This window comes from Arachis hypogaea, chromosome 17 (genome assembly GCF_003086295.3).
Source record: "Arachis hypogaea cultivar Tifrunner chromosome 17, arahy.Tifrunner.gnm2.J5K5, whole genome shotgun sequence".
Taxonomy (NCBI): domain Eukaryota; kingdom Viridiplantae; phylum Streptophyta; class Magnoliopsida; order Fabales; family Fabaceae; genus Arachis; species Arachis hypogaea.
Genome location: NC_092052.1, coordinates 28,514,687 through 28,540,240, shown reverse-complemented (window position 1 = coordinate 28,540,240; position 25,554 = coordinate 28,514,687). Strand labels below are relative to the sequence as shown.

The 25,554-nt window shown below is 35.8% G+C and overlaps 2 protein-coding genes across 2 annotated transcripts; one reads left to right on the top strand and one right to left on the bottom strand.

Moving 5' to 3' along the window:
• Positions 1 to 252: 252 nt before the first annotated feature.
• Positions 253 to 5,483, top strand: LOC112766368 (protein DAMAGED DNA-BINDING 2). Its single transcript, XM_025812263.3, has 11 exons — positions 253 to 667; positions 763 to 853; positions 1,416 to 1,543; positions 2,018 to 2,140; positions 2,243 to 2,331; positions 2,423 to 2,543; positions 2,823 to 2,914; positions 3,229 to 3,358; positions 3,475 to 3,723; positions 3,825 to 4,021; positions 4,556 to 5,483. The coding sequence occupies exons 1-11, from the start codon at positions 392 to 394 to the stop codon at positions 4,773 to 4,775; spliced, it is 1,716 nt and encodes a 571-aa protein (XP_025668048.1). The 5' UTR covers positions 253 to 391; the 3' UTR covers positions 4,776 to 5,483.
• A 1,498-nt stretch (positions 5,484 to 6,981) lies between these two features.
• Positions 6,982 to 11,921, bottom strand: LOC140180550 (uncharacterized). Its single transcript, XM_072221773.1, has 4 exons — positions 10,926 to 11,921; positions 9,401 to 10,210; positions 9,046 to 9,166; positions 6,982 to 6,992 (listed from the first exon to the last, which is right to left on the bottom strand). The coding sequence occupies exons 1-4, from the start codon at positions 11,919 to 11,921 to the stop codon at positions 6,982 to 6,984; spliced, it is 1,938 nt and encodes a 645-aa protein (XP_072077874.1).
• Between the last annotated feature and the right edge of the window lie 13,633 nt (positions 11,922 to 25,554).

Below are 25,554 nucleotides of genomic sequence, written 5' to 3'. Positions count from 1 at the left end.
ATTTTTTTTGTCTATCCAGATTTTTATACTTATTTTGTTTATTTAAAATAACAATACTGGTAGTTCCAAAGAATGAAAGAATCAAGTAAAAGTCATTGAACTTTCCCTTTCAACTAAACAACGGCGTAGTTTCCGAATTTGTCCTTCCATAGGTGAAGGAAGAAATGGAAGACAAGAATCATTGGGGCATTTCCGTAATTTAAATAAAGCGTGACGTGCGTTACTCCAAAACCAACAAAACCAAGTCGTCAAAGTCCCCCCTCCGTGTCTTCCCTCAAAAGGCTCAAAAACCTTTCATTCTCTTTCGCTTTTTCTGTATAGTACTCTCTATAACTCTGTTTTCCCCCCAAACAACAGAAAAAAAAGGTTGCTCCTTTTTTCTCAACCGCCAATGGCACCCATAACTCGAAAAGCTTTCTTCCCGAAGGTCATCATCGAGAGGGACTCCGACACTGAACACAGTTCCTCAGAAGAAGAAGAGGAAGGGCTAGAATCACTTCAAGAAGAAGAAGAAGAAGAAGAAGAAGAAGAAGAAGAAGAAGAAGAGGAGGAGGACAATGATGTTAATGTTGCTGGGAATGGGAACGCGGAGAGGTTGGAAGTGGGTTTGGATTGTAAGAGGAAAGGGAAAGCACCGATCACTATCACTCTCAAAAAAGTTTGCAAGGTTGAAGTTTTATATTATTTAGTTTTTTTTAAGTTCATGATGTTCGTTGCTGTTTTGGTTAAAAACAAAAAATGTCAATGTTGATTGTTTTATAGGTGTGTAAGAAGCCTGGACATGAAGCGGGGTTCAAGGGTGCTACTTATATTGATTGCCCTATGAAGCCTTGCTTTCTCTGTAAAATGCCTGGTAAGTAAGTAACTAACTAACTGTTATATTCTGCTCATTGCTTTGTATTGTTGTTCTATATAGGACTCCTTTGTTTTAATTTCTTTAAAAGGTTTGTTTAACACTTTAATACTAAAATTTAGTTATAGTGATAGTGAATATGGTCATGGAATGCTTAAACTGATAGTGATTACCAAAATGCATCAAAATGCCCTTTTTTTTCATAGAGAGAGGAGAGGGGGTTCTATTTTTCGCTGTTGTTTTTAAGTTGTAATCAAGAAAAGTATTTGTTTTACTTAGTGACATCATCAGGAGTATAACATGTATGCCACTACCATATACTTCAATGAGTATGAGTGAGCATTGAGGTATTCATATATGTAGAGGATATTTTATGTTAAAACTTAAAAGCTTTGATCGTTTAAGAATGTTTTCCCCCTAAATATCCATTTATTGTGGGATGCTCATTTTTGTGACATTGTTTCCATTTCCACTCTGGCATGATAACAACTTGTTAATTTCTCTAATTTATTGGTAATTCTTTGTTAATGTTCTTCATTTGCTGTGATCTTTTGAATTGAAGGACATACCACTTTGACTTGCCCTCATCGGGTGACCACTGAGTATGGAGTTATTCCGGCACCTCGCAAAAAGACACGTAAACCATTGGAGTATGTGTTTGAACGCCAGCTAAAACCTTCTGTTCCTTCGGTAAGTCTGAGCTTTTTTTGTTTTTTATTTTTTGATAAGAAGAATTTCATTGAGACAAATGGAAGAATCATAGAAGATAGAGGATAAGAGTTCCTCTAACCAAATAGCAAAACAACTAGGAGTTTTCTAAGCGCCTTACTCTTTTGCCTGTCTATGCAGTGCTATTGTAATTTATCTTTTAAGCCATTGATTTGATGGTATAAATATAATGGCATTTACCCTATGCTCAGCCTAATTAACCAAGTAGATTTTGTACTTTTAGGCAGCCTTTTTCAGTTTACTTGCTTCTAAGCTATTAGTGTTAAGTTCATCTGCTTAGTTAGCCATTGTAGGATTCTATGAAGTTTACATGGTTGAGATGAATCATTGGGTTTTGCTAATAATTTTACATGAATGTGTTTTCATTGTTATGGTTATTTATATGACACAGCTGTATCTTACAAGATTTTCTTCGTTATATGCATTATGCAATAGATCAAGCCCAAATATGTGATCCCAGATCAAGTGAATTGTGCCGTTATTAGATATCACAGTAGACGTGTAACTTGTTTGGAGTTCCACCCGACAAAAAATAACATCCTTTTATCTGGAGATAAGGTAATTATAATAAATTACATTCTCATTATGTTAGTCCAGATCACTTTCCAGTTTACCTTTTTTAATGCCACTGATTGTGCTTTTCCTTCTTTGACCCTAAAGAAAGGACAACTTGGAGTTTGGGATTTTCAGAAAGTACATGAGAGGATGGTCTATGGTAACATACATTCTTGTATTCTGAATAACATGAAGTAAGTTGCTTTATCAAAAATCATGAAGTAAGTTGCATTTATTTGTATCTGTGAACTCAGAATCTGATTCTCAATATGGAAAATTTCGTAGGTTTGATCCTAGAAATGATTGCATGGTCTATTCTGCATCCTCAGATGGAACAATTAGTTATTCTGACATGGAGACTGGAATATCATCCTGTCCATTGAACCTGAACCCTGATGGATGGCAGGTAACATTTTTCATTTCTGATATGTCTGGTTTAACTTCTTGACTATGATGTGCTCAATGTGTGGGTTTTTGTTTTGGCCTGCTTTAATTTTCTGCTTTTAATTGGAATGGTTGTAGGCTTGTAGCAAGTTGTTTTACTTCAATTTTACTTCTGGGTAGTTTTGGCAAGAAAAGAGTGGTAGAAAATAGAAAAAAAAGTTAGAAATGGCCATTCATTGAAGTTTCCCTAAATGTTTTTTTTTGTCTATTTACAACATTTTTATTATAATGTTTTGTTTAGGGTCCAAATACTTGGAAAATGCTCTATGGCATGGATATTAACTTTGAAAAGGGTCTTGTGCTTGCTGCCGATAGCTTTGGCTTTCTTCACATGTAAGTAACCTGGGTTGGTATTTTATTTCCTAAAGTTTTTAATTTTATGAAGAGATATCCATTCTTGTTAGGCATTAGTATCACTTAATAACAAAGTAATGAATGCGTACATCACACATGGTAAGCTTATGAAAGTACTTGATAATAAAGTACTTGATATTTGCATCCACCAGAGCCTGAATTTGTTCCTAATATGAAAGTTTTCTTTTTGTATTATCATGTCATTATTTTTCTTGAATAGGGAAAAAAAAAATTGTTTCCTTTTAATCTGTAGCTATGTGTCTTTAATCCGTAGCAACCTGTGGCATTTACAGGGTTGACACTCGCTCCAACCACAAGACTAGTGATGCAATTTTGATCCATAAAAAAGGTCGAAAGGTAGTTGGTCTCCATTGCAACCCAGTTCAGCCAGACCTCCTATTGAGTTGTGGAAATGATCATTTTGTGAGTTCTTACTCTTGTCCATACAAAAGTTATTCAGTTAAAAAATGTAAATCTGATGCTCGGTGCTAACTGTATATATACTAGTATTTAAAACATGTAATGGCCTCTCTTTTTAGGCTCGTATTTGGGATATTCGTCGAATAGAACCAAAATCATCCATATATGAACTTAAGCACGGTGGTGTAGTCAACTCAGCCTATTTCTCTCCAGTGTCTGGGTGCAAAATTCTTACCACATCACAAGACAACCGTCTTCGTATTTGGGATTCAATCTTTGGAAATATGGACTCCCCCAGCCGAGAAATTGTTCACAGTAATGATTTCAATCGTTACTTGACCCCTTTTAAAGCTGAATGGGATCCAAAGGTATTATTATTTTAAAGTTAAAGTTTGTGCTAGTTGTTTATAATGTTTTATTTTTGTAAGTTGCTTAGGGACAATGGGCAATGGCATGTGTGTAATTGCAGGATCCATCGGAATCGCTTGCCGTCATTGGTCGTTATATAAGCGAGAACTATAATGGAGCTGCCTTACATCCCATTGATTTTATAGATACCAGTACCGGACAATTGGTAGCTGAAGTCATGGATCCAAACATCACAACCATCACTCCAGTGAATAAGTTACACCCACGCGATGATATCCTAGCATCTGGAAGTTCAAGGTTCGAATTTTCTTTTTAATCAGTCCTAGAGAACTGGATAATGATGCTTGTGAATTTTTTTTTCCCTCCATTTTATCCATGACAAACTTCATGTTACCTTTGCTGTTGAGATTTTCCATATCCAAATAGAAAATTTTGAAGGCCTTCTATGATTTGAAAGAGCATGTTTGGTTTTTGTTTTTGTTTTTATTTTCTATTTTTATTTATAGTATTTTCTGTTTTCAGGATTTTCTGGAAAAAATAAAGCTAAAACAGGAAATAAAATGAGTTTGACTTTTTAACAAAATTATGAAAGCAGAAAATATTGAAAATGAAAATAGAAACCAAATAGACCCTTATAACTGGTCTTTGACAAGTGCTTTTAGGACCATAAATTATTATGAACATTGAAACTGGTGATACTATAATCAATTCTGACATGGTACATACATAACTTGATCTGATATTCTGTTAATGATAGATCATTAGTGTTACCAATAATGTGTGAAAAAAAGCTGTAAAACCATGGTGTTCTGAGTCTGATTTGTTATTCAGATCTCTGTTCATATGGAAGCCCAAGGAGACATCTGCGCCTGTAGAGGAGAAAGATGAGAGCAAAATTGTGATTTGTGGAAGAGCCGAGAAGAAACACGGTAAGAAGAAGCGGGATGACAGTGACGAATCAGATGACGAAGCATTCCTACCCAAGAACAAGAAATCTAAGTCAGAAAAGACCAACTGGAAATTGACTAGCTGCACCAAGAAGAAATGCTGAATAGCGAAGTCAATGATTTCTTGTCAATGATTTTTTTGATGGAAAAATGCTATTTTGATAAGTCAGTTATCTATAATTGTCTATTGTTATAATGAGAGAAAGGAGCACATTGTTTTTTGTAACTTGAAAAAAAAAAAACATTTCTCTCACTTTATAACTATAGGTGACTAGTAAATGGACAAATTGGTCTTTTAAATTTCACTAAATCAAATTGGTTTTCCAAATTTCTCAATGCAAATCACGTTGGTTTCTCATATCACTTTAGACAAGGACGAATGTGGTTGACTTTGGTAAATTTGGAGAATCAATTTGATCTAGTGGAAATTTAGAAGATTAGTTTAACTAACGAGTGAAATCTGAGGGACCAATTTGACTATTTAAACGATAGATAACTATGAAAAACTATTAGTTTTCAGGATGGCATTTCACTACTTTTGATCATTGCATCTGCTAACATGTCATGGCTTCTAAGTTCTAACTTTCCATCCTGTTTTTTGAATGGATCTTTCTAAACGGAAGTCATGGTATATTTTTGTGCTATAGTGTGTCATATTAGAAGGCAATGCTAATGGCACTATAGCATTTTAGGAAGTCATGTATATAGGTTATGTTGGATTGTGCCTTTTTTTTTTCTTTCTTTCTTTTTGATGATTTTGTATAGTTTTTCACTCTTCAAGCTATAAGATTGAACAAAGGTATCTTTATGCCTTTTTTTTTTGTTGGGGGGGGGGGGGTGTCTGACTCTATGCTTATATCTTAATTTTGATTTTGATTTTATTTTTTTTAGATCTTACACTGCACACACTCACACACACTAGAAAGGATTCTATATTTAACTCATGAGATTTTGATTTTTCTTTGTGTGAAATCTTGAAACCCTGTTTCTGTTCATTAGTTAATTACGGATAGTTCATTCATATGTTAGAGAGACCCAAGATATAATTTGAGAGGGATACTAGTCTAATCAGTGATTAATTTGCTACATAACCCAATTTTTTCCTTCAGAAAAAGTGATTAGTAGTACAGACGATGTTTGTTATTTCCACGGAAAAAAATTGTTCCTATTCTCGCTGGTTTAATCTTTTTTGCTTTTGTTTTTACAATATCCAAGTCAAATTTATTTAAACCAAATTTATATAAGCAATTATAAAATTAAATATAGTGTGTGTTTGGATTACAGTTTGTAAATAAAAATTTGTATAAAATTGATTTTGATGAAAAGTAAGTTTGTGTTAGCGTGATTTATATTTGACAATCTTTATATCAAAATAAATTATAGTAAAATGAATGTTTAAATTATACTATTCGAAATTACTTTTAGATGAAAAATTAATAAAAAGACATCAATTTAAATATTTTTTATATTATCCTATCATTTTAATTTAAATAATTAAATATTATTTATTAATTTTATAATAAATTAATATTTACTTACTAAATTAAAATAACATATTTTTTTTGGTGACTAAATTAACGTAACATATGAAAGTTACTATATTATAAAAATTATAATAAAACATAATATACGAACATTATAATTATAAATTTTACGTAATCGAATAAAAAATAAAAAATTTCAACCAAAACAAAAATATTAGACCTAAAGAACAGTAAATAATAATAAAAGTTAATATGAACAAAGAAACAATAAGAATTACAAAAAATAACAATATACATGAAAAATTATAACATTAATAAAAATAATATAAACATTATTTATCATATAAATAAAATAAATATAATAAAAAATAAAAATACGAAAAGGAGTACTATGAATTTTATAATGTCAAACAAAAAGAAAATATTTTATAAATTTTTTTTAGTACTATCAGTACTCTTTAATTTAGTATTATTTTAAACTATAAATTTTTATGATTCATGATTCTATTATTACTTATAATTAATTTTTTATTTATTTTGTCTTTTTTGATAGGATCAATTCATATTATACAAAATTTTGATAATAAACGTAGCATATAATAATTATAATTACAAATTTTATAAAGTCTAATAAAAAATAAAATTTTTTTATACAAAATAAAAATAGAGTACATCAAAGAATAGGAAAAAAACTCATACAGATCAAACAATAAAAATTCCATAAAATCAACCATATATATCGTATAAACAACAAAAATATAAAAATTAAAATATAAAACAGAATACTAAACATAATAAAAAAATAAAATATTCACCTTTCTAGTAATTAAAACAAATCTGAATAATTTTAATAAAAAAAGTTTAAAACGAAAAAATACGAAAAATTAGAAAGAACTACTATGAAATCATAAAGGTAATGGTTATCGGTATCTTTTTGATAGAAGAAAATAAAAAGTAAAGTTAATGAAAAAAATTTCACCTGATTAACAAAAGTAAAAAGTTGCCAAACATAAAAATAAAATATTAAAAAAAAAAGAGAAAGTATAGGGAGCCAATGGAATATATGTACAATGTGTACAATGGAGGTCTAGGATGTCTGATTCAGTATTAGAGATATAATTATTAGTGTACATTTTTCTATCAGTTTAAGCTTTTGGGATGAGTGGTTCCATGACATGGTATCAGAGCTCTAGATCTGAAAGGTCAAGAGTTTGATCCTTGCTGAACCTTAAAATCAGCTTAAACTTCTGCTTCTAGTATGCTTATGTTGTCTAGGTGTTGTGCAGAAATAAGAACACGTTGTTATAACTTTCTGGACTTCATGTCAGACTTTCTCTCTTTTTTAATGTTGTCTTTTATTTAGTCACCGCAATTACTTTTTCTTTCTATTTTGAACCCTAATAATAATTAAAACTATGATAGTTTTTTTTTATTTGACTAACCTATTATTTTATTCATAAAAATTTTAAATATTGACAAATTTACTCATAAAATATATTACGGTGTCTTTTGAATTTTGATGTTTCAAAAAGTATTATTAAAATTACATTAATATTTTTTATTATTTAATAATATTTTTTAAAAAATATTGAAGTAATATTGTTAGTCCTCAAACTTTACCAATGTAACTCTATATTTAACTCATGAGATTTTGATTTTACTTTGTGTGAAATCTTAGAGCCCTATTTCTGTTCATTAGTTAATTATTGATGGTTCATTCATACGTCAGAAAGATTCAGGATATAATTTAAAAGGGCAGTGATTAATTCGGCATAAGTTTGTTACATAACCTAATTTTTTCATTTTTTTTTGTGACTGAACATAACACAAAGAAAAAACACCTAAGAAAAAGAGTAACACTCCTCTCTAATAATAATTTCTAAATTATTAGGGGGTTGTAACCACTCTAGGTACACCTGCTTGTTTAAAGCAGCAGTCTTAGCCATTAAATCAGCCGCTCTATTTGCTGTACGCTGGATGAGCACTAAAGTAGCTGTCCAATTGCGCTGAAGCATCTCTTTGATTTTGCCAAGCAGATCAGAGTCATTCGTAATCATGCTGGTTGTGCCTCGTGAAACAAGAAGAAATGCATCAAGATTATCAGTTTCACATATGACCTCTTTACACTCGCAATCCCAAGCCATAACAAGCCCTCTCCAAATAGCATGAAGCTCACAAGAGAGAACACTAGAAAGAGGTATACTGGCAGAACAACCTTTCATCCAAATTCCCATGTTGTCTCTAATAATACATCCAAAGCCCGCTAATTTCCCATTTTCAAAAACGCTTGCATCGCAGTTCACTTTATAGACATTCATTGGAGGTGGTTCCCAGTTATATTGCAAAGAGGAAGAAATAATATATTTTTGGTTGGTAACAACCTTAGAGAAATCGCGAGCAGCATGTTGAACTAAGTGAACAATTTTCTCCTTACTCCATGGATCATCTTGATGGAAGATGTCACTGTTCCTATCCCTCCAAATCCACCAAAAGGCCGCTGCAAAGAGAAACTCATTTTTGTTGAGGTTAGAACGAATCCAAGACACAAAATTCAAACTAGAGTCCTCAGCGGTCATTCCCAAATTTAAGCTAATCCAAATCTGACGAGCTTTTTGGCAAGTTCTAAAGCAGTGGTTAATATCCTCTAGAGCAAGATAACATCGCTGACAAAAATCAGAAGTAGCAAGACCTCTTTGAAACCGGTAACTAGCTGTGGGAACTCCGTTGTTGAGACAAAGCCAGAGCAGACACTTTATCTTCTCCGGTATTCTCAAGTGCCAAAGCCAAAGCCAATTTTCATTATCGTTCCAGCCAAATTTCTTCTTCAATAGCCATTCATACCCGCTTTTAGTCGAGTAGGTGAGAGTATTTGAGTTTGTCCAAAACCAACCTGTTTTATCTCCTGCCTGCTTGATAGGATCAAAGAGCATCAAATCAAGTTTAACTTCTTCCGGAATCATTGTGCAAAGAATATCCCACCGCCAATGTCCATGGTACCAGACATCTTCTAGCTTCAAGTGAGAATCAGAGATGTGCACAAAAGGAACCAAAGGAGCTAGTGTTCCACATGGTCGCCAAGCATGATACCAAAAGGATTGAGACATCCTGCCTGTACACCAATCAAAACCATCACGAAGCTTTTCTATTGTCTTATAAATCGCTCGCCAAGTGCTTGAAACATTATTAGAAAAACTGGATGAAAAGCAAGACCTCCCAGATAAATATTTTGCCAACATAATTCTTACCCAAAGCTTATCATTATTATGCAGTAATTGCCAAACAAACTTTCCTAATAAAGCAAAATTTACACACTGGGTATCTCTAATTCCCAAGCCTCCATATTTTCTTGGAGTGACAACTTTGCTCCACTTGACATAATTTAAGCATCGCTCCCCCACCTTTCCCTTCCACAAGAATTGTCTAAGCACAGAATCAATCTTTTGACAAATCGAAGTAGGAAAAAGAGTCACTTGCATTTGATAAATAGGAAGAGAAGAAGCAACAGATTTAATTAAGCAAAGCCTGCCTGCTCTGTTAAGGAGCCGACCTTTCCAACTAGCCAGCCTATTCTTGATCTTCTCTAAAGAGTCCGAAAAAATAGACATAGCAGCTCGAGGATGGTTAAGGTTCACCCCCAAGTATTTGCCTAGGTCACTAGTAAAAGGAATATGAGAAACACCAAACAACATTTCCTTCCTTCTATTAGAGATATTTCTAGAACAAATAGCTTTAGATTTTTCAATGTTAACCTTCATACCTGAAGCTTTGCAGAACAACTCCAAGGTGTGCACAACATTCTGAACTTGATTTTTCTTCGCTTTACAAAAAAGGAGGAGGTCATCTGCAAACATCAAGTGAGAAACTCTAGGTCCTCCTCTAGAAACAGTCACACCATCCCAAATACCCTCGTCAACTTGTTTGGAAATGAAGCACGCCAATCTCTCCATGCACAAAACAAATAAATAAGGAGAAATTGGATCTCCTTGCCTGAGCCCTCTGCGAGGTTGGAAGCTGTCCAATCTATTCCCATTCCAAAGGATGGAAAGATTTGAAGCCTGAACACAATTCATTACAAGCCGAATAATTAGAGAAGGAAAGCCAAAAGATTCAAGAGTGTGCTCAAGAAAATTCCAATCAACTCTATCATAAGTCTTTTCTAAATCAATCTTAAAAGCCATAGCTCCTTTTCTAGACTTTGTCCGCTTAAGAAAGTGAAGAACTTCTTGGGCCACAATAATATTATCAGGCGCTCTTCTACCATGTATAAACCCTCCCTGAGTTGGGCTAACAATCTCATCCAAAAAAGGTCGTAATCTATTAATCAGCACTTTAGTCACTAGCTTATAAATTACATTACAAAGGCTTATTGGCCGAAAATCCTTCAATCTAGTTGGAGGGTCGCATTTAGGGATAAGAACAATCAAAGTTTCCAACAAAGAATGGCTTAAAGTCTCCCCTAAGAATGCTTTCTGAACAGTACGCCACACCTCATGACCCACCACATCCCAATATTCCTTGAAGAAAAAAACTTGAAAACCATCCGGCCCAGGAGCTTTGAACGAGCTCATATTATCCAGAGCTTCTTTAACCTCCAACATTGTTACTGGTTTAGACAAATTATCACAAGCATCCTGGCTAAGAGATGGCATAGGAATTTCTCCCATGCAATTAACCTCAACAGGCTCAGTAGAGCAAAAAATATTTTTGAAAAAAATGAACGACCTCTCTTTGCAAAACTTCCGGATCATCAGACCAGGACCCATCACTGACCAGCAACCCATGAACCTTGTTAGATTTTCTTCTAATGATAGTTTGCATATTGAAAAAGCTAGTATTTCTATCACCATACCGAACCCATTGATCTCTTGACTTCTGGTACCAAAGCAATTCTTCCTGGGCCAAAACTAGATTATACTCAGCTCTCAATTCTTCCTCTTTGTGCTTCAAAATCAGATCATCGTCAGCCTCCATTTTTCGTTGAATACAATTCAAATAAGCCTCCAATTCCCTCTTTTTAATAAAAATATTGCCGAAGACCGTAGAGTTGAATTCCAACGAAGCTTCTTGAACCCCCAACAACTTCCTATGGATGCCAAAGTCTGTACTATTCCAAGATTTCTGAACAATGGCCTTGTAATCAGGATGCGTTGCCCATGCCGCTTGGAATCTAAAAGGCCGGTTTCCTTTCTTGATAGGAACTCCTTGACATCGGATAAGTAGGGGACAATGATCAGAGTGGGAACGGCTGAGAACTTCAACAAAAGCTTCTGGAAAAAGAAGACGCCATTCTGTAGTACAGCAAGCTCTATCTAATCTCTTTGCAATTTCTCTGTTTCCTTGAATTTTACGGAACCAAGTAAACCGTCTTCCAGAGGTTGTCAGATAAAAAAGACCACAAGAATCTAGAGTACTTGCAAAGACACTACTGCGAGTCGAATAGTAATTACCCCCCTTCACCTCATGAACACTCAAAATATCATTAAAATCCCCAACCACCACCCATGGGTCCTGAATGCACAAACCAATATCAAGCAGATGACTCCATAATTCTACTCTATTAGTGGCTTGAGGGATGCCATAAACCGCACTGCAAATCCATCTTCGCCCACCACCATCAATTTCCAAAGTTACACATTGATTCATAGCCCAAAGAATTTTACAAGAAAATTTTAAATTAGCAGAGAGGAACCAAATTCCTCCCTTATGTCCAACAGCATCTACAATCCCTACAGGATAATAGCCTAATCTCCCCCAAAATTCTTTCATAGTTTCAAACCCAATATGAGTTTCCACCAAAATAAAAAAAGTTGGTTGAAATTTTGGTACTAACTCCTTACAGTGCACCCGAGACATCTTATTTGACGCTCCCCTTACATTCCAACTAATAATATTTAAATGGTCACAATCCATAAAAATAAATTAAATAATTGGAATTTATAATCATTTTACCTCACGTTGATGGACCCCTGTCTCCAATTGTCTTCTGGTGGACTTGCGTCGCAGAATCATCATTCTTCTATTGAGGTTGGTTCTCCAAATTTGTTGTTGCACTAGAGCTTTATCAAGCTCTTTATTTAGAAAGAGTGATTAATAGTACAGATATATTTGTTATTTCAGATGGAAAAAAATCGTTCATATTCTCGCTGATTTAATCCTTTTTTGCTTTTGTTTTTAGGATATCCAAACCAAATTTATTTAAACCAAATTTGTATAAGCAATTATAAAATCAGATATAGTGTGTGTTTGGATTACAATTTGTAAATAAAAGTTTGTATAAAATTGATTTTGATGAAAAGTAAGTTTGTGTTAATGTGATTTATGTTTGACAATTTTTATATCAAAATAAATATAGTAAAACAAATATTGTTTAAATTATACTACTCAAAATTACTTTTAGATGAACAATTAATAAAAAGACATTAATTTAAATATTTTTTTATATTATCTTATCATCTTAATTTAAATATTTAAATATTATTAATTAATTTTATAATAAAATTAATATTTACTTACTAAATTAAAGTAATATATGAAAATTAACAAAATATATTTTATATTAAAAATAAAAATATATTTTATTATCTATGAATAATTTTTTATTTAATTTATCTTTTTAAATGAGATCATAATCTATATTATAAAAAATTATAATAAAACATAATATACGAGCATTATAATTATAAATTTTATATAATCGAATAAAAAATAAAAAATTTCAACCAAAACAAAAATATTAGACATAAAGAACAGTAAATGATAAAAAAAAGGGTTAACATGAACAAAGAAACAATAAGAATTGCAAAAAATAACAATATACATAAAAAATCAGAACATTAATAAAAATAATATAAACATTATTTATCATATAAATAAAATAAATATAATAAAAAATATAAAATATAAAAAAAATTCTATAAATTTTATAATGTCAAACAACAAAAAAATATTTTATAATTTTTTTAGTACTATCAGTACTCTTTAATTTAGTATTATTTTAAACTATAAATTTTTATTATTTATGATTCTATTATTATTTATAATTAATTTTTTATTTATTTTGTCCTTTTTGATAGGATCGATTCATATTATACAAATTTTTGATAATAAAGGTAGCATATAATAATTATAATTACAAATTTTACAAAGTCGAATAAAAAATAAAATTGTTTGTGAAAAATGAAAATAGAATACATCAAAGAATAAGAAAAAAACTCATACAGATAAGAAACAATAAAAATTTTATAATCAACAATATATATTATATGAACAAAAAAAATATAAAAGAGTACTAAAAATAATAAAAAAAATTAAAATATTCACCTTCCTAAAAAAACAAATTTGAATAATTTTAATGAAAAACATTTAAAACGAAAAACTATAAAAAATTAGAAAAAATTATTGTAAAATCATAACGGTAACCGTTATCGGTATCTTTTTATAAAAGAAAATAAGAAGTAAGGTTAATAAATTTTTTTTCACCTGATTAATAGAAGTAAAAAGTTGCCAACATAAAAATAAAACATTTAAAAAAATCAAACCACTTCTCTATTTATTCTTTCTTTCCAATGCACATTTATAGAAAATAAGGACGCGTTGTTATAGCTTTTTGGACTTCGTATCAGACTTTCTCTTCTCCTTGATGTTGTTGTTTATTTAATCACCGCAATTACTTTTTCTTTTTATTTTGAACAATGATAATAATTTTTTTTGTGACTAGGACAATGATAATAATTAAAATTATGATAGTTATTTTTTTTATTTGAGTAACCTATTATTTTATTCATAAAAATTTTAAATATTGACAAATTTATTCATAAAATATTTACGGTTTTTTGAATTTTGATGTTTCAAAAAATATTATTAAAATTACATTAATATTTTTTATTATTTAGCAATATTTTTTAAAAATATTGAGGTAATATTATTAGTCCTCAAACTTTACGAATGTAACCCTTATTGTTTTTAGAATAATTTTTGGTATTGGCTGTCTATATTAACGTTTCATTAATATTTGTGTGTCAAAAATTATCTCAGGAATCATTGTAAGTCAAGTTTACAAAATTTATAAATTAAATAAAAGCAATTGAAACTTTAAAGATTAAATTGAAGTTCGCGCATAAATCGAGAAGCCAAATTAAATAATAACTTAAAAAAATATTATTAAAAACGTGGTACCAAAATATTACAAATTGCAACTTTAGTTTTAACAATATGCATATAATAACCACCGTAATTATAAATATTAGAATTCATCCCAGAGTATATATAATCGGCATATATTTTTTTTTCAAACCTACGTACTTTTATAATACAGCGTAAAAATGTAATTTGCTTCATATATATATATATATGTGTTACGATGGGTAGCCGGAGATTATTGAAGTGGATTAGTTGGGTTGGCCCAATTGTCTGAAGAAGAAAGCCTTTGAGCAAATTTGCGATCCAGAACTTCTGTCCGACTTGTGTTTGAGAGAATGGGGGGTAGTACCTGCAAGGACACACCGATGCCTAAGTCAGCAAGGGAGCAAAACAGGTCTAGAGAATATTGGGCTTAGTGATACCTGAGGAGTGTCAGTGTATTTATAGTGGTGAACCCATAACCACCATTGGAGTAGTTCCACCATTTAAGGGAGAATAACCGTCCATTTATCTTAAGGAAGTTGGGATATGGCTCCTGGAAGTGGGTTGAGAGATTTTAGGGGCAGTTACTCATTTGAGTGAGTGTTTATCTGCCAGCTAATCTTCGTTCCCGACTTCTTTAGAGCAAGTCGTGATAGGAACCGACTTCGCAGGACGAAGGTCGGCGGAGGGTGAGACTCAATCCTTTTGGATCGGGCCTTTCGTTTGGATCTGGGCCTTAGCATTGTGCCAGGGTATGAACTGTGCCCCTACTCGAGGTCGTAGCCGACCTGTAGAGGAACCGACATGATTATTTGGAACCGACGTGACTTTTCGTGACTTTTGATTTTCACAATCGTGTCTAATCAAACGTCGCGTCCGTTAGAGGTTCGTGTATGCGTAGGGATTAATTACCTTGGTAATGGTGCACCCATTAATGACCGCTTCTACTTTTTCCATTATGCCCCTAACGTATTTATAAATACTTTCCCTCTCTTTCGTTGTTTCGTTTCTGCGAATTTTCAAACTTGCTTCTCCTTTGTTCGGAAGGAATTCTTATTTGAAGGCATTCATTTTTCTCTGCACCTATCCTTTTCCAGACAAAGGTTAGTTTTTCTCCTCTTCTCTTTTCATAAAGTGCTCCTGTTTGCATGCTTTTATTTTAGAGAGAGGAGTTGGCTTGTAGGCTTCTGTTTGATTCCGGGCCCCTTAGAAACCATGTTTTTTATTCTTTTCCGTTTTTCCTTTGTAGGTTTCACTAATCCTTTTTAGGAAAAGAAATGTCTTCCATAGAAATTCTTGCTCAGTGGGTCGATGTCACGGTCTTAGAAGAAGAACCTTTGGTTGATACCGAATTTATCACCAACCTTCGCACTCATCACAGGCTCTGCACCTCTGATGAAAATGAGCCGAAGTATGAGCTTCTTGTCCCAGGTCCGGAAGACCGGGTTTGTTTCGGGAGGGCTTCTGAGGCAGCCCCTCATTTCTTCTATATGTATGAGAGTATGATCACCCGCCTGGGCGTTCTTCTCCCTTTTTCTGATTTTAAGATTGCTATTTTACGTCATTACCGTGTTGCTCCTACCCAGCTTCACCCCAATTCCTGTGATTTTCTGAAAATTTACCAGTTTATCAGCCATGCCTTAGACTTTCCGACTTCTTTGAGGATTTTCTTTTTCCTTTTCCACATAACCAAGCCCTTTAGTGGGCAAAATAACAAGCAGCAATGGGTGTCTTTCCGAGCTATATAAGGTCGGAGAGTCTTCACCCTTTTTGATGAATCCTTTCATGACTTCAAAAATTATTTTTTCAAAGTTCAAGCCGTAGAGGGTCACCACCCTTTCTTCCTGGATGAGAATCTTTCCCCTCACTTCTCTCTGTATTGGTTGGAGGCCTCCCCCTGTGAGAAATATGGTTTGGAGGATTTGGATGAGGTAGAGGCGGCCATTGTGGGGTTCCTCCGAGAAGTATGGGGGAGGGCGGCGGGGGTGTGCACGAAGTTCTTTGATATTTTTGAGAAGACTCCTCTCAGCTCTCTGGGTTCATCCTCGAGGGTTGAAGAGTTGGATGGGAGGCTTCTCTTATATCAGGAGCAGGAGAGGGAGCTGAGGGAGGAGGTCGCCAAATTGAAGGAGGAGAGGGATGGCCTTCGGGAGAGGGAGAGTAAGTTGCAGGCCTAGTGCAACATGGAGGAGGGTCTGAGGTTGAAGGTGCAAGATAGTTATTCAAGCTTGTTCGAGGATCTCGTGGAGGTGAGGAGGGATTTGTTGAAAGCTCGGAATGCCTATACCAAGTTGGAGGACTCCATTGCTGACGGGGCCGAGGAAGCATGGAGGATCTTTAAGGAACAGGTCGGAGTTCTTGCTCTCGACCTGGATCTCTCTCCCTTGGATCCCGACAAAGTCGTCATTGATGGGGCTATAGTCTCTCCTCCCGCTCCCCAATATGTCTCCGAGTCAGATTTAAAGACTCGGGGGCAGAGGATAATGGAGTCCCCTCATCGACCAAAGGATGCTCCGAGTTCCTCGAAGGCTCCCAGAACCTCTACTCCGTCTCCTATGGATACTTCTCTCCCTGGTCCTGATGGCGCTCCGACTACTCTTCCTGACTCTGGTGGTGCTCTGACTACTCCTCTCGGCTTTGGTGGTGATGTTCTTTGAAAAAAATTGATTGTGGCTATATGAGGGCCCGGCCTGTGGGTCCCCTCTTTTTTAAACTATTTATTTTGTGTGGTGGTGATGGCTTGTTGACATTTTCCTTGGCCTTTTAAGGCCATAAACAAAATATTTTAAAAATACCCTTTTTGGATAAGGGTTTAAGTTGAACAGAAATACCCTTTTTTGGATAAGGGTTTAAGTTACCTTTCTTTGCCTTTTTGTGTGCATGCTTTTCTGTTTTTAAATTTGGAAAAAAAAACTCTCTGATCCTTGTTTTGAAAAACCCCTTTTTCTTGGCTGACTGTCCCTCCTTTTAAGTTTCTTTTTCTTTTAAGAACTTGGGACAGTCTTTTGCTTTGGTGCTTTTAATAGGTTTTCCGATCTCTTTTAGTATTCCCTATACTCAACTTTTTGATTGAGTCTTTATGACTTAGGTTATTTTTGCGATGTATTTCGTTGTTTCTCGGTTTTTCCGACTTGTAAGTCAGATATTGTCCGAACTTATCATGATCGACTTATATAACCTCTTTACACCGACTTGTACCTCGTCGTTTTATCCTGACGACCATCTAGGTCGTTTCATGGGATTTTCACGTTTTGTCGAGCTTAAGTCAGCGTGTTTCGTAGAAGGAAAAAAAAAGCGAGAGGGAATTTATAAGAGATATCGTAAAAGATCTTTATTTATTTGCGAAGGTACTTCATTGCTACTAAGGGTTTTTGATGGTCTATTTTCCCTTAGTCTCTACTGTGATGCCTCGTTAAAAACCCTTCTTCAGAAAAAACCCTTTTATTTTTGGGAAAAAATCATGAAGTTGGGAAAAGAGTACATCAGGGAGTAGAGTTCGCTTTTAACTATAGTACATTTTCATATTACAAGCATGCCACGACCTTGGTAACTCGGTGCCGTTTAGGTCGGTCACCTTATAATAACCTTTTCCTAAGACCTCACTAACTTTGTATGGTCCCTTCCAATTAGCAGCGAGTGTTTCCTCCCCCGATTTGTTGATTCCAATGTCGTTTCTGATCAAGACCAAATCGTTTGGGGTGAAACTCCTTCGAATGAATTTTTTGTTGTACCGGGTGGTCATCCTTTGTTTCAATGCTGCTTTTCTTATCTGGGCTTGCTCTCAGACTTCGGGGAGCAATTCCAGCTCCTCTTTGTGCCCCTGTATATTTCCGATCTCATCATGGAGAATCACCTTTGGACTTTGTTCGCTGATTTCTACTGGTATCATGGCTTCTACGCCATAGACAAGTCGGAAGGGTTTTTCTCCAGTGGCAGATTGTGGTGTCATCCGGTAAGCCCATAACACTTGTGGGAGCTCCTCAGCCTAGGCTCCTTTTGCATCTTGTAGTCTTTTCTTTAGTCCTGTCAGTATGACTTTGTTAGCTGCCTCGGCCTATGCATTTGCTTGTGGATGTTCCACTGAGGTGAACTGGTGTTTGATCTTCATACTGGCCACTAGGCTTCTAAAGGTAGAGTCGGTGAATTGGGTTCCATTATCTGTAGTAATGGAATAGGGTATCCCATACCTTGTGATGATATTTTTGTAGAGGAACCTCCGACTTCTCTGGGTTGTGATGGTGGCTAATGGTTCTGCTTCTATCAACTTTATGAAGTAGTCTATTCCCACAATTAAGTATTTGACTTGTCCTGGGGCCTGGAGAAAAGGACCTAACAGATTCATTCCCCATTTTGCGAAGGGCCATGGAGAAGTTATACTAATGAGCTCCTCGGGGGGAGCCACGTGGAAATTTGCATGCATTTGGCATGGTTGGCACTTTTTTACAAATTCTGTGGCATCTTTCTGCGAGGTCGGCCAATAGAATCCAGCTCGGATCACTTTTCTGGCTAGCGACCTGGCTCCGAGATGGTTTCCACATATCCCATTATGAATCTCCTCTAGTACTTCAGTGGTCCTTGAGGTCGGTACGCACTTCAGCAATGGCGTTGATATTCCTCTTTTATAGAGGATATTTTTCACCAGAGTGTAGTATTGTGCTTCCCTCCGGATTTTCTTAGCCTCTTTTTCCTCTTTGGGGAGGATGTCGAATTTTAGGTATTCGACCAAGGGATTCATCCATCCGAGGTTTAGCCCGGTTACTTCAAGGACAACTTGTTTTTCCTATGTTTTCACCACGGAGGATTCTTGGAGAGTTTCCTGGATCAGGCTTCTATTATTCCCTCCTGGTTTGGTGCTCGCTAACTTGGAGAGGGCGTCCGCTCTTCATATTTGGGTCTTTGGCCTGATACTCTCCATTTATCTGGGAGGTCACCACTTGAGAGTCACTGAATATCATCACTTTTGTTGCACCAACTTCTTCTGCCAGCTTCAATCCTGCAATCAGGGCTTCATATTCTGCCTGATTATTTGAAGTTGGAAATTCAAATTTGAGGGAGACCTCTATTTGGGTTCCCCTTTCATCAACCAGTATTATGCCTGCACCACTCCCTGTCTTGTTTGAGGATCCATCTACGTATAGTTCCCATGTAGTTGGCTTTTTCTCTTGGTCTCCCACGTACTCCGCTATGAAATCGGTGAGGCATTGGGCTTTGATTGCTATCCGAGTTTCATACTTCAAGTCGAACTCGGAGAGCTCTATTGCTCATTGAACTATTCTCCCTGCAACATCCGTCTTTTTGAGGATTTGCTTCATGGGTTGGTTCGTTCGGACTCTTATTGTGTGGGCTTGAAAGTAAGGCCGTAGCCTCCGTGAGGCTATTACTAAGGAGTAAGCAAACTTCTCTAGTTTGTGGTACCTTAGCTCGGGGTCCTGTAGAACTTTGCTGATGAAGTACACTGGATGCTGTCCGACCTCGTCCTTCTTTATCAGGGCTGATGCGACAGCTTTGTCTGCTACAGACAAATATAGGACGAGATCTTCCCCAACTAGAGGTCGGGTTAGGATTGGAGGTTGGCTCAAGAACCTTTTGAACTCCTGGAACGCTTCTTCGTGTTCTGGAGTCCATTCGAACTGGCATCCCTTTCTTAGTAAAGAGAACAGTGGAAGGGATTTTAATGCTGACCCTGCCAAGAACCTAGAGAGGGCTGCAAGTCGGCCATTCAGTTGTTGAACCTCTCTTAAGCAAGTCGGGCTTTTCATTTCCAGGATAGCTTTACACTTGTCTGGGTTTGTTTCAATCCCCCTTTGCGTTAGCATAAACCCTAGGAATTTTCCAGCCTCAACTGCGAAGGCACACTTTGCGGGATTTAGCCTCATCCCGTGTAACCTTATGGTATCAAAGACTTGCGAGAGGTCTGTCAAGAGGTCGGCTTCTTCCTTGGTTTTCACTAGCATGTCGTCTACGTAGACTTCCATTAAGTTCCCGAGGTGGGGAGCAAACACCTTGTTCATCAGCCTTTGGTATGTGCCCCCTGCATTTTTTAATCCAAATGGCATGACCACGTAGCAGAAGTTTGCTCTGGGCGTGATGAATGATATTTTCTCTTGGTCCGGCTTGTACATCGGGATTTGGTTATATCCCGAGTAGGCATCCATGAACGACAAGTATTAATATCCCGAGTTAGAGCCTACTAGAGCATCAATGCTTGGGAGTGGATAAGGGTCTTTGGGACATGCCTTATTCAGGTCGGTGTAGTCGACGCACATCCTCCACTTGCCATTTTGCTTCTTGACTAGCACTACATTCGCTAGCCATGTTGGATATTTAACTTCTCTGATGAAGCCGGCTTCTAGGAGTGCCTGTACCTGCTCCTCCACCGCTTGGGCTCGTTCCGGGCCGAGCTTACGCCTTCGCTGTTGTACAGGTCGGGACCCTGGATATATCGAGAGCTTGTGGCACATAAGCTCGGGGTCTATCCCAGCCATGTCGGAGGCTTTCCAGGCAAAGAGGTCAGAATTGTCTCTTAGGAGCTTGGTCAACCTTTGCTTTAAGGCTTCCCCTAGGTTGGCCCCTATGTTGGTGTTTTTTCCTTCCTCTTTGCCGACCTGTATTTCATCAGTTTTTCCTCCTGGCTGTGGTCACAGCTCTTCTTTGGCTCTCGCACCACCGAGCTCTATGGTGTGGACTTCTTTGCCTTTTCCCCTCAGGTTCAGGCTTTCATTGTAGCATTTTCTTGCCAATTTCTGATCTTCCCGTACCGTTGCTATCCCCGCAGGTGTCAAAAATTTCATGCAGAGATGAGGGGTAGACACCACCGCTCCGAGTCGATTTAGGGTAGCTCTGCCGATTAGGGCATTATATGCTGATCCCACGTCGATGACTATAAAGTCTATGCTCAGAGTTTTGGATTTTTTCCCCCTTTCCAAAGGTAGTGTAGAGGGGTAGGAATCCTAGTGGTTTTATCGGCGTGTCGCCTAGCCCGTACAAGGTATCAGGGTAGGCTCTTAACTCCCTTTCATCCAACCCTAGTTTGTCGAACGCGAGCTTAAAAAGGATGTCTGCTGAACTCCCTTGATCTACTAGAGTTCTGTGGAGATGGGCGTTGGCTAGGATCATGGTTATCACCACTGGATCATCGTGTCCAGGGATTACTCCTTGCCCATCCTCCTTTGTAAATGAGATAGTAGGGAGGTTGGGTGATTCGCCCCCGACCTGGTAGACTCGCTTGAGGTGTCTCTTGCGAGAGGACTTGGTGAGTCCCCCTCCCGCGAATCCACCTGAGATCATATATATATGTCTCTCCGATCCGGAGTTTGCGGTGGTGGCTCTCTTCTGTCCTCGTCATCTCGCTTTCTCTTCCCATGATTGTCCGACCTTTCCATGAGATATCTGTCAAGTCGGCCTTCTCTGGCCAGTATTTCTATCACATTTTTGAGGTCGTAGCAATCGTTTGTTGAGTGACCATAAATCTTATGGTACTCACAGTAGTCGCTGCGACTTCCTCCCCTTTTATTTTTAATGGGCCTGGGAGGCGGTAGCCTTTCAGTATTACAAATTTCTCTGTATACATCCACTATGGAAACCTTTAGAAGAGTATAAGAGTGATATTTTCTCGGTCTGTCGAGACCGAGCTCTTCTTTTTTCTTGGGTTCTCTTTCTTTCTCTTTTATCGAGTGGGGGTGCCCGGGTCGCCAACTCGGCTCTCGTAGTCTGGCATTCTCCTCCATGTTGATGTACTTTTCATCTCTTTCTTGTACATCACTTAAGGAGGTGGGGTGCCTTTTTGATATGGACTACGAGAAGGGACCTTCTCTAAGCCCATTTACTAGCCCCATGATGACTGCCTCAGTGGGCAAGTCTTGAATCTCTAAGCATGCTTTGTTAAACCTTTTCATATAGTCCCGTAGAGGTTCTCCGACCTCCTGCTTTATTCCCAAGAGGCTCGGTGCATGCTTTACTTTATCCTTCTGAATGGAGAACCTCATTAAGAACTTTCTCGAGAGGTCCTCAAAGCTGGTGACCGACCTTGGAGGGAGGTTATCGAACCACTTTATTGCCGCTTTTGACAGGGTGGTCGGGAAAGCTTTGTAGCGCGTTGCATCAGAAGCGTCAGCCAGATACATCCGACTTTTGAAATTGCTTAGATGATGCTTCGGATCCGTGGTCCCATCATAGAAGTCCATATCAGGGTTTTTGAAGTTTCTTGGAACTTTTGCCCTCATTATGTCCTCACTAAATGGGTCCTCCCCTCCTAGGGGCGACTCTTCTCGATCGCCACGGGAGTTCCGACCTTTGAGGGAGGATTCTAGTTTTAAGAGTTTTTCTTCTAACTCTTTTCGCCGCGCCATCTCCTCCCTTAGGTTCTTCTCTGTCTCCCTTTGTCGTTTTAGCTCCTGTTCCAACTGTTCCAAACGACCTTCGTGGCCATGGACTAGCCCCATTAGTTCAGTCGCATGGGGGTGGTCCGTCCTTTCCCGATTCACGCCCCTCCGAGGAGTTCATCTTCGGATTTTTTAGCCCGGAGGTGCCTTCCCTATGTTGGTCGTTGGTTCCCTGGTGATGGGTTAGCTCCGCATCATTGTTTCCGGTATCTAGATTCTCTTGTTCGGAATCTGACGCTACATGACCATCTTCAGGTGACATATCCGCCATTACTGGCTGATCTCTCGGGTCCCCGGCAACGGCGCCAATGTTACGATGGGTAACCGAAGATTATTGGAGTGGATTAGTTGGGTTGGCCCAATCGTCTGAAGAAGGAAGCCTTTGAGCAAATTTGCGATCCAGAGCTTCCGTCCGACTTGTGTTTGAGAGAATGGGGGGTGGTACCTGCAAGGACACTCCGATGCCTAAGTCAGCAAGGGAGCAAAACAGGTATAGAGAGTATTGGGCTTAGTGATACCTGAGGAGTGTCAGTGTATTTATAGTGGTGAACCCATAACCACCGTTGGAGTAGTTCCACCATTTAAGGGGGAATAACCGTCCCTTTATCTTAGGAAAGTTGGGATATGGCTCCTGGAAGTGGGTTGAGAGATTTTAGGGGCAGTTACTCATTTGAGTGAGTGTTTATCTGCCAGCTAATCTTCGTTCCCGACTTCTTTAGAGCAAGTCGTGATAGGAACCGACTTCGCAGGACGAAGGTCGGCGGAGAGTGAAGCTCAATTCTTTTGGATCGGGCATTTCGTTTGGATCTGGACCTTAGCGTTGGGATAGGGTATGAACAATATATATGGCTAAATATTTAATTTATTTAAAAATCCCAATTTAAACATAATTTTTGTATGGAAAAGTTTTTAAATTGGGAAAAAAGAGTGATGGCTGTTATTGGAAAATAACCAAAATAATAACACTTATTATATGAAAACTAATTATACAAGTCTCTCTCAAAGAACCCCTTGTCCAATTATATTCGGTTATTCACTCCTTATAAAATAACCATCTATTCAATATAATATTCGTACCTTTCTAATAAAAGAGTATAAAGAGAGTAAGAAAAGTAGAAAACTAAAGTCAGACACATGTTTAAGTAGAGAAACTAAAGTCTCTACATATAGCTTTTTAATAATTGAAACAAATCTGAATAATTTTCATTAAAGGAAAATTGAAACGAAGAATTAAAAAAATTAGAAAAAATTACTGTAAAATTATAAAGATAATAGTTATTGGTATCTTTTTAATAGAAAAAAATAAAAAATAAAGTTAGTAAAAAAAATAAATTTTTCACTTGATTAATAGAAGTAAAAAATTGTCAAATATAAAAATAAAACGTTTAAAAAACTCAAAACGCACTTCTCTATTTGTTCTCTCTTTCCCAATATATTTATCAAACGTCACCCATAATATGAGACCTTCTTCTTTAGTATGCTTATGATGTCTAGGTGTTGCGCCGAAAAAAGGACGCGTCGTTATAATTTTGGTAGAAACTCAGGTGAAGTCGACTTTATGTGAAGTTGATACCTGAGAGCTGTTGGATGAAAATTTAGTCAAATCAGTCAAATCATCTAACGGCTCTCAGTTATCAACTTTATGTCAAGTCGACTTCACCTGAATTTTCACCAATAACTTTCTGAACTTCGTGTCAGGCTTTCTTTCCTCCTTAATGTTATCGTTTATTTAGTCATCGCAGTTACTTTCCCTTTTTATTTTGGACAATGATAATAATTAAAATTATGATAGTTATTTTTTTTATTTGAATAATCTATTATTTTTATTCGTAAAAATTTTAAATATTGGCAAATCTATTCATAAAATATTTACGGTATCTTTTGAATTTTAATGTTTTAAAAAGTATTATTAAAATTACAATAATATTTTTTATTATTTAACAATATTTTTTTAAAAATATTAAGATAATATTCAATCTGATTTTTAAATTTACATACAAATTTTAATTTAGTCTCTAAAATTTTAATTGTCTCTATTTAATCCTCTTTACGAATGTAACTCTTATTTGTCTTTGGAATAATTTTTGACGCACAGATATTAATGGATGTAAACAGTTGAATACTACGTTATACTCTGTAAGATGATATTATTTTTATTTTGACACTCAAATAGCTAAAAACAATATTGTAAGTGTGTTTATTGAGATTTTTCCTTCCAAAGCAAGTGTTCTAACATTATTTTGAGCTATTTGAACGCCAAAATTAAGATGGCATCGTTTTACAAATTCCACCATGGTATCTGGCTGTCAATATTAACGCTCTATTAATATTTGTGTATCGAAAATTATTTCAGGAACTATTGTAATTTGCAAGTCACGTTTACAAAATTTATAAACTAAATAAAGACAATCTATCTATTCTATCTATTCTATTATATAAAAATCGGATGTCTGCACTTAATGATGAAGCTGACGTGACATGCTTTAGAGAGTGTTTCTCGATTTAATTGTTTTAACTCATTCAATACAATTTATTGTACTGAATTAATTATATCAACCAATTGATTTGATTAGATATTTAAATATTAATATAATTTATTATAATTTATATTACTTAATTAATTATATTACATTAATTATAATTCATTATATTAGTGAATTAGTCTTTTCATTTATAAAGTCTAAAATAAAATAAAATAAATAAATTATTATTTATTTTAATTAAATTTATTTATATACTATATATGAATTAATGTTAATTTATAAAACATAGAACTTGTGGATTGTGATAAAAATGCAAATAAAAAAAATGCATACAATTAAAGAAGAATTAAATCTATTCTCTTTATTTATTTTTAACTATCGTTTTAGATTTTATTTTTTTTTTCTAAAATCAGT